The sequence below is a fragment of the Vanacampus margaritifer genome, chromosome 10 (genome assembly GCF_051991255.1).
Source record: "Vanacampus margaritifer isolate UIUO_Vmar chromosome 10, RoL_Vmar_1.0, whole genome shotgun sequence".
Classification (NCBI taxonomy): domain Eukaryota; kingdom Metazoa; phylum Chordata; class Actinopteri; order Syngnathiformes; family Syngnathidae; genus Vanacampus; species Vanacampus margaritifer.
In genome coordinates this window covers 8,929,948-8,939,305 of record NC_135441.1, presented here as the reverse complement: position 1 = coordinate 8,939,305, position 9,358 = coordinate 8,929,948, and the positions used below count along the sequence as shown (strand labels likewise).

Below are 9,358 nucleotides of genomic sequence, written 5' to 3'. Positions count from 1 at the left end.
CTGTCCAGTCAATGTAATTAATTACACAAAGTGAAATTAAGAGTTATTCATATTTATTATATGTCATTGCCATTTCTTATCTTATGCTAGCCTCCTTTATACATTTTTGTCAGTGTTTTGTTATGTATGATAATTGTTTCCCCTTTACAGTAGATGAGCTTTTGTGTTTTTATTTTTAAGGGGATGATTTCATAAGCCCTCGGGCTTATTTTCTTCTCCTGAACAATAATTTTGTCTTTGTCTTGTTACCTTGTATTTATGTTTTATTATTGTGTGGACAAGCGGTTAAGAAAATGGATGGATGGACGGATATGCAAATGCATAAAAATATAGATCTGTCAAACTGGCTTTGCTTGGGGACCCACAGCCTAACTCAGCCTTGTTGTGTTTTATACAATTTAAAATGAACAACCTACAATGGTTTCACTTCGTAAACATGAATGATGTATGGTTAAGTAATTGTTGTTTAACAGATAACACAATTGAACCTGAATCCATGAAAAATATAGCTTTATTTGACTTCTTTAATCAATATGCAAAAACATTTTTGGGTGATAACAAAATTGCACAAGTTTACAACGCACCGCATCGTGCATTCAGGTCAGGAGAGTGGCGACTGCAACATATCAGCAATCAGTTGCTAAACATCACAACACAGAATGTGAGGGTTACAGTCGGCCATCTGTAGCACACATGCACACACATCTGTTATTCCACAAAAATATCTAAACCCAATGTTTTTGTTTTTTACTCAAAGTAAAATGTTATGGCAGGAATTACACTGTTTTCAGACGAAAAAAACCAAAATGCACCTTTTATGCTGTGTGACAAGTTGACAACAGTGTGTGTCATTCTGGATGAGATGTGTGATAGACACTTTTATCAGTGAGTGGTGTACAAGTCTTCATCCTCAGGACTGGACTGGCCAAAGTCCAAGAGTGCCGGATCTGGTTTAAAACCAGCGCCTTCAGGTGGCCAGCAGGAGAAATGCAACGACAGAGAAAGAATAATGCATTCTGGATTTAGAAACATTTTCTTGCCGTAACCAATACTCTTGCAGTGGTAAATCTAGTGTTGACACTCATTTTTAACTACGATAGTTTGAGAAAAAAGATTAAGCTGAAGAAAATAAAACAAGTCTAATAAGCACAAAGCAGAGATTTAACTCAGACATGTTTTGCTAGAAGGCTTAAAGTGTCAGTCACATGACTTGCCTTATGAGTGAGCATGTCATCTTGTCTGCTTTAGTTTTACAGAGTTGTGATTGCTGCAAGCCCTCTCACTCAAATCAAGTTCTACCACGTCTACCTAATGACACAGTACCTTTGCCATTTGCAGCAGGCTGTTCAGCGGGTGTGCTTGCCTGTAATCCTTCCTCTACCAATCCAGCGGGCTTCGTTTCTGTGGACTCCATATCCGGTACTAGTTGCGACAATACGCACAAAAAAACAAAAAAAAAAACAGGGTCAACAACACCATTGTCACTTGTATTGTGTCTGATGTATAAAGCATGGTTGAACTACTACAAAAGTTGGTCAATTTATTTAAATAAAGCTTTCTAAAGTAACATCCCACCGAATTGCAAATCACCAGTCACAGACTTGTATCCTTGCATAGGTTTTTTGCAGAACAAACGATGTGCTGAAGAATGCGCCGACTTGCACCTATCCACTTATTTTTGTGGGAGGTTTTCCCGAAAAACGCTTATTGGCGATTTACCGCTGTCTTTCCAATAATTTTGGGGGGTAAAAAAGAAAAGAAAAAGACAACACGTCAATTATACTTGGATTTTCATCAACATAAAAATTGATAATGCGTTTTGTTTGTAGAAGCGTGCTATCGGACATATTCCTGAAAAGATAGATTGTCAAATGGGCAACGTGGGTGGGTGCGGGGGTGTAGTGGACCAAGCAACGTCCCCTTGAATGGCCAAGTATGACAAAAGAATAATACTTTTAATAATGTGAGTTAACTGCAGTAAAAGAAATAGGATCTATTAAAATGACAGTCATTTTGTTAAGAATGTAAAAAAATAATAATTGTTTTAAAGACACAAAGAAAAGCCTGAGAGACCTGAAGTCTCCTCTGAGACGTCCCCAAATGAGCAATCAACTTCCACAAGCAAAGCATAAATGCTTCGCTAGCCAGACTTCACAATTGAATGGCCGCAGCTTTTATTCTTGATCGAGTTGCCCGATGTGAGAAGAATTAATGGTTTGATGAAAGCTGTCAAAGAGTCTCTCCCCTTACAGTTGGATTACTTATTCAAGTTTTTCGTCCCTCTAACGTATGTGTATGAATACACAACGTGATTTACAATGTAAATGTCAAGTATATTTTTGCGATACATTTCACATTATAAGCCATGGGAATTTTTTCCCCCTGTGATTATTTTGGGGAAAGTCCAACCCCCTTAACTATGAAATAGTTGAAACAGTGACAGGGACTTACTTTAATTTACCCCTATTTGTACTGGATGTAATTTACAATATTATGCAGACATCCAGCATTAATTGTCTGTTTTTAGATCAACTGTGATGAGGATTCATACTGACATGAAGAATATTAGTTCTACCTGCTGGTTCATCTGAGGTCTTTAGCAGGTCCTCTGAGGAAGCCAGAACCTCAGCTGGAGCCGATTCAACTTGAGCAGACTCTTTGGTCGCTGCTTCTGAACTTAGCGTGGGCTTATCAGGCAGGGCTTCAACCGGGGTGCCATCAGGAGCCGGAGAGATGACCTCTGATGAAGTGACGGCATCTACAGATATAGCAAGAGCGCCCTCTGGTGTTTCTTTGGAGGCTTGAGGCGCCTCACTTTGAACCGAGTTGAGTGATTCTTTACCAGCCAGGGAGGACAGATCACAACATTAAAACACAAGCGTGTTGCCTCATGTGACTGATGTGACATAGAGAAATAGAGACAGAGAAATAGGAAGACAGAGATCAATATCTTTTGTACCTGAGTCTATCTCTGCAGGCGCCTGCTCTGCTGAAATCTCGGCGAGTGTGACTGACGCCTCTTCTGCTGCGATAGCAATGATGAGTTTATCAGCGGCTGGAACACACTCCACCGATCCCGCCTCAGTGTCTGAGATGGCAACACACTGCGCTGAGCCTGGCTCTGAAGCGTGACGAGGCTCATCAACGACTGCAGCCTCTGGAGGTGGCACAGGAGTTGCCTGTGAGCAGCACGTGAAAGGAATGCAATCAAAAGGAGAATATCACCTGTTCAACTAACCACTCCCCCCTATTCAAAACACCATAAATAACGACATCAAACCTACAAAATGAATTTTTTTTTTACAATATCAACGGGCCAATATTAGATTGACGCCACGTTATGATTAATTAACCATGAGAGAAAATGTCGCCGAAACAAAAATATAGAATAATTAGGACAGAAAAAATGTGTACAATGTTAAGTTTCAATAAATAAATACATGTTATTATTCTGCCATTTTAATTCTTCTTAGTAAGTCAGTCTCTCATCATTGATGAGCAGAGGTGGGTAGTGACGAGTTATATTTACTTGAGTAACTTTTTGGGGCAAAATTTTTCTTCTTAGAGTAGTTTTACCCCACTATACTTTTTACTTTTACTCGAGTAGATGTGTGAGCGGCGGAGGCCTGCAAGTGTTTGTTGGTTTTTCGTGAGGGTTTATTAAAGGCTCTGAACATTTGAACAAGAAAAATTGTTTGCGACCATTAAAACCGTTTGTGAACGTCTTTGCAACCGTTTGCAAACTTCAACGAACCCTGCTGAAAACATTCTATGCTATGTTCGCAAACACTCACAAGACTTCACCGCTTGATCCCCTCAACAAAGAGAAGAAGAGCTCATTACCGGTGACAGCTAATATTAGCAGTGATTGGAACCTTGACTTTTTCAAACCATAGTAAACCGTCAAATAGGTAATCAGCCCATGCCCTAATGTCAACACCAATATTTTAGCTGTATTACAGAATCATTCACACTAAGCTTATTACACTACTGGTTACCCATAGGGATTGGGGGAAAAAACTAGTGCTGTCAAGTGATTAAAATACTTTCAACTATTTAATTGCACAATTTTCCAAAATCAATCTAGATTAATCACATTTTTCTACTTCTGCTTCTACAAAGCTTGCAACAGATACTGCATTTACTTGAGTCAAATTAATGTAAAATCATCAACTAGAAAAGTGTATTTAGAATCCAATGCTTTCTTTGATCCTTGAACAGAATTCTTCTCCTGTAAAATACAGCTATTGATTAAAATGATCAAAATGGACTCAGCTTTACACGGTTTCTCCTTTCAGTATCCTCCTTTGGGAAGTATAATGCATAGTGTACATATAAAGTGAGGAGTTGTCCCTAAAGCGTGTCATTAACTACAGAAATTAACCAATGAAACAATTGCTAATATTCTCCTTTGACAGAAGAAATGAATTCAAATTCCCATTACTTGTGTACTTTAAAGATCTACGGCAGGGTTCACCAATTCCGGCCCTCGAGGTCCGGAGTCATGCGGGTTTGAGATCTTTCCGCCTACCAACACACCTGATACTAAAGATCAGGATCATTATCACGCATGCAGATGAGCTGATTATATGAATCAGGTGTGCTAGTGGGTGGAATCATCTAAAACCTGCAGGACTTCTGACCTCGAGGACAGGAATTGGTGGACCCTGATCTACGGTATTGTTAGCATTTACAAAATGCAAATGCAGAAGAAGAAACTAAATATTTAGAGAGAAACAATTAAATAGCAGTGCTATAGTGAGGTGTTTCACATTTGCTCACAAACACGTTATAATAATAAACTCCCTGGTACTCTGTGTCAACACTGCAAATTTGCATCCATTCATAATCATGACCATAATGCATCTGTTTGAATGCTTTAAGGCATAGATAACCTGTGGCTGTGGAGCAGCATCAGGCTCTGGGGGCTTAGAGGTGAGCAGTGAAGACACAGCAGCGCGGCTCCACTGGCCTGCAGCATACATCTTCTTACCTGTCACCTTGGTAACAAGAGAAAATAAGTGTTTTGCCGCATGAATACTGTGTTATAAATGGCTGGTTGCAAGGTTAGTCTGACAAAGTCCTCACCTTAAGGACAGCCACTGCCTGCGCTGGGTAGCACACTGATGCCCCGGCACTCATAAGACCCAGTGGGATTGCGATCCTCTTCAAACGAGAACCTAAAACACCATTTCACAATCAAGAGGGAAAGTAATCATTTCAACATTTTAATCGTTAAAGTAGATCAGGAGTTTCAGTTACCTGTATCAAGTAACCACTGGCAAAGTTTGTACAAGCAAGCACCATATCGACAGTGACAGATTTGTTGGAAAACCAGCAAATTCCTTCCATCACATTTTCTATTGCACATACTACAAGATATGCAAATATGCACACAGAAAAAATAAATGTGTCTAAAAATCCATGCTATTCTGCAATGTGTACACACCAATGAAAGTCTATAAAAGCTCAATTTTAAATTAAACTACAATTGAAACTAATAAAAAATATTTTCAAAGGGGGAGGAATGTTAATGTGTTACTAAATGCTTTCCATTATTGGTAGAGTGTTTCTGATGATTCCCTAAATGCACAGGTGATCAAATAACAATAAAATAGTAGAAAACAATTGAATAAAACACTCGCACAAAAAATTGACAATGAATGCAAATGAATTCTCGAATATGATCTTGTGAATGTGCATATCAGCCGACCCGACACACTGTGTGTGCATGTGTGACTGGGGATGGCGTTACCTTTGCGTGCCAAGAACATGCCAAGTAGGCCAGCCATGGTGATGGTGCCAAACCTGGGTAGGAAACCCGGGGGAGGATCTTTCAAGTAATAATACACATCTAAGACAAAGACACACAGTAAATAAAATGTCCCTCTCTTTTCAACAGATAATTCTCATGACACTAACACTTTTGATTGATACTGTGGCAGCATGTTACTGGTAATTAATTACCTTTGTGCAAGATATTGTTTTTACCCATATTGGTTGGTTGGTTTGATTATTGTTTGGTTAGCAGGATTAAGCAAAAAATATACAACCGACTTGGATAAAACTTTGCGGAAAGGTGGCTGACATCATATGCCAAGCAATAGCTCAATACATTTGGGTGCAAATTTGAATAAATCAGGTGATACAGCATTTTCTCTTTCTGATATTTGAAAAAAAAGAGGTCATCAATATAAATGGAGGATAAACAATGGACTCTATGCACATACTACTTAGCATACGGTTGCGTGATAACTTCTGGTCGCCAGACTAATGCATAGTGATAACAATAAGAGCATCAAACTCTTCAAAGTATACGCGCTGCCTCCTGGAAGGGACCGCAAATGATGTTTTACCTTTCTAATTGCTCCAGTTAAGCAAATAACTGCAAAGCGATTCAATGAGCCATTTGCAGTTTCTGAGTACATGGATACAGCTCTCTTACTGTTCTACACCAGTGCAACAACAATTCTATGCCCTGTACATCTAAACACATTCATGAAAATACAGATTGTGAAAGTTGCCGGTACCTACAGTGAACTCACCCTCTCCAGCGTGGTATAGATTTACACTTCCTCTTTTCACAGACACACAGGCTCCCTGTGGATACAATGGGACACAGCCATCAAGAAAAGCAACTTCACTGAACTAAGTGACATGCACGCATGGACAATGGAACTCTAGGTGGTTCTCCACCACTTTATACAACACTATAGCAGACTGTCAAATATTATGACAGTGTGTTACGTCACTGCAACAACAAACGCTATTTCTTGTGGGACTTTTGAACTCTTCTGCCAGCAAAGCTGTTTGCAAAATGTGGGATTGTGCCAAAACATAATGGTCACTAACTTGACAAAGTCTAAATAGAGCCGAGTACCTTCACTGTACGGACAAAGGGTAGCAGGCCTTCTCTCGCTGTAGCTAGGCCATTCTCAATCTGCCCCGGCTGATCAGGAACACTCTGGACCTGAGCAGACTTTGTCACTGGGGTGTAGATGTTCAGCTAGGTACAAAGGTATAACATTATTATGGTGAAACTGTCACATACAAAACACAGTGGACTGGCCTCCTTCAAGACAAATAGGGGTACCTTCTCTCGCGTAATGAGGCCTTCGGTGGGCATTTCACTAATGGTGTACACTCTAATAGAGGCTATGCCCAGCACCGCCGGGACGGCCACCATAGCCACCTAGGAAAATAGACAACACAGTGTTGAGTCTGACTTTCTAAAATAAAACATTACAAATCTAAATCTTTTCTAAACTGTTTAATATAGAGTGAGGAAGTAAATATAAACCTTAATTTCCTCACGTGCCAAAAACACTATTAGTATGCATGCAACATTAAAAATATTTAAGTTGGCTTTCGATGAATGTTTTTTCTTTTACATTGCACCATCAAGTAGCAGATTTTACAGGTGTTTTATAACTCCAACGATAAACCAGTGGTCCCGAATTTTTTCTTTTGAATTATTAAAAGCTGTTGTTGCTATGTTTTGTGGCAGAATGCTGGATGGGTGCTTTACAAGACATGTTTACAATAGCTACCAACTACTTAATTGTGGCATTTAAGAAAAAAATATGAATGTTAAGTTTATGTCAAAACTAATTTAGAATCAGTATACATTATTGTTGTCTGAACATTTTGCACAGAAATTATTTTTGAACAAATGAAACATTTAAATAAATGTTTTATTGGGTTTTTTAGATTAAAATCGATTAAAATCGTAATCGTCCCGAATGTCTGTAAAAATCTAGATTACATTTTTTGGGCCATATTGCCCAGCCCTATAATGTATCACCGATTTTTGTGGATAAAAAAAAAAAAATCCTCAACAGTGATCATTAATACCAAGGGCTGCAGTTTTCCCTCTGCTTTGTAAAAATGCTTAATTCCGGCGAGAAGTGAGGCACTCAGGAGAAGGGAAGCGAAGCGGCATCAGTGCGTCTCTCGTAATCAATTGGGGATGAGAGACGTGACTGGGTGTGAAGCATATTACTGCGAAGTACGTATGAAGTGTTGGTGGTCACTGGTTAATGTGTATAATTCACAACACTGATTCTCACATCTACTAGCTGCCATCTTCATCAATGCACCAGCTGCTAATCACACTTTGTTTAGCCCCTACTACATCAGTTCAATCTTAACAAAAGGTGAGGTAGGTAATTTAGACCACTTTGTCCTGCTTTTGAAATTAGTTATGATTATCTGATATTTCAATATCTTAAGCTAACCTATGATTTTTTAGCACCAAATGTTTTCAATTTTAACATCATTGTCAACTAAAAAGTGTGAATTTGAGAAAATGTTCCTATTTCCTTCTGAGTTAGAGGAAGTTTTTAAAAATCTTCTTGAGGATAATCTAACATGTGAATCAGGTACATGTCTTTACTGTAGGCTAACTGGAGAGAACATGTTTGCTGCAAGATGAGTTTAAAACTAAAACGTTCAAAAATAATAGGGAAAAAATAATATAATACATAATTGTTTGTGTAGAATTTGTTTAAACAGGCTGCATTTGTCTTTTGTCGTAGAAGACGATCAGTGCACATTTTATAACATATGTATGTATGCAGATATACAGTTGCATTTCCAAAAGATTCGCATACTTTTCTGTCAATTTGGCTATTTTGGCTCTACTCTAATTTAATAAGCGTGTTTTTCCTTTGACTAATAACACTTATCAGTGGAAGTTCAAGTTACCGCACTTTGCATAGGAGGTATGACATACAGAACCTTGACTGCATTTTCTACTTTTCGCCACATTACATTATTGCAAATTCTACTACCTGCAGCCGAATGAAGGTACAAATAAGTCCTTTTGAAATAGCGTGGCCAGTGCAGTTCTTGAAAATTAAACCACTGGTGGATAGGTAGACGAGGGCTAACTGCTGTCAACTGCATGTAATATTGAATCGTTAGCCTTGTTTTCATTCTGCCAGGCATTCCCAGATGTTTCGTCATACGGGATGAATGCCTGAGTATAATATATAGCTGATTACAAACAACACCGAAATGTCAGGCATTAACACATCGTTTAAATATTCAGTATAAATAAACAATTTGCTACATAGAAAGTTTGCCGTATTGAATATAGCTATACTATTCACCTTGGCCGCCATGACACCGCTCCTCTTTCTTCTTCTTCTGGGACTACTCCACTCTGCAGCTTCGAGATCTCCAAATCATGATTAGCTACTGCCATCTATCCGTAAAAAAATAGTACTGCAGTTTATTGTAATCACGAGATCATTATCCATGCTTTCTAAACTAAATATTCAGTGGGTTAAAAAGAAAGTATTTGGCCAAAATGCAATAGGAAGTCTATGGGAAACTGGCCAAACACTTTTTTTTG

At 38.6% G+C, this 9,358-nt stretch overlaps 1 protein-coding gene across 1 annotated transcript; it reads right to left on the bottom strand.

Moving 5' to 3' along the window:
- Window positions 1-493: 493 nt before the first annotated feature.
- apool (apolipoprotein O-like) lies at window positions 494-9,210 on the bottom strand. The gene is made up of 11 exons (XM_077578987.1): window positions 9,114-9,210; window positions 7,094-7,192; window positions 6,881-7,006; window positions 6,546-6,600; window positions 5,756-5,854; window positions 5,089-5,180; window positions 4,896-5,000; window positions 2,960-3,179; window positions 2,576-2,836; window positions 1,324-1,422; window positions 494-965 (listed from the first exon to the last, which is right to left on the bottom strand). Exons 1-11 carry the CDS (start codon window positions 9,123-9,125, stop codon window positions 883-885), a joined length of 1,251 nt encoding a protein of 416 aa, XP_077435113.1. The 5' UTR covers window positions 9,126-9,210; the 3' UTR covers window positions 494-882.
- Window positions 9,211-9,358: the final 148 nt, after the last annotated feature.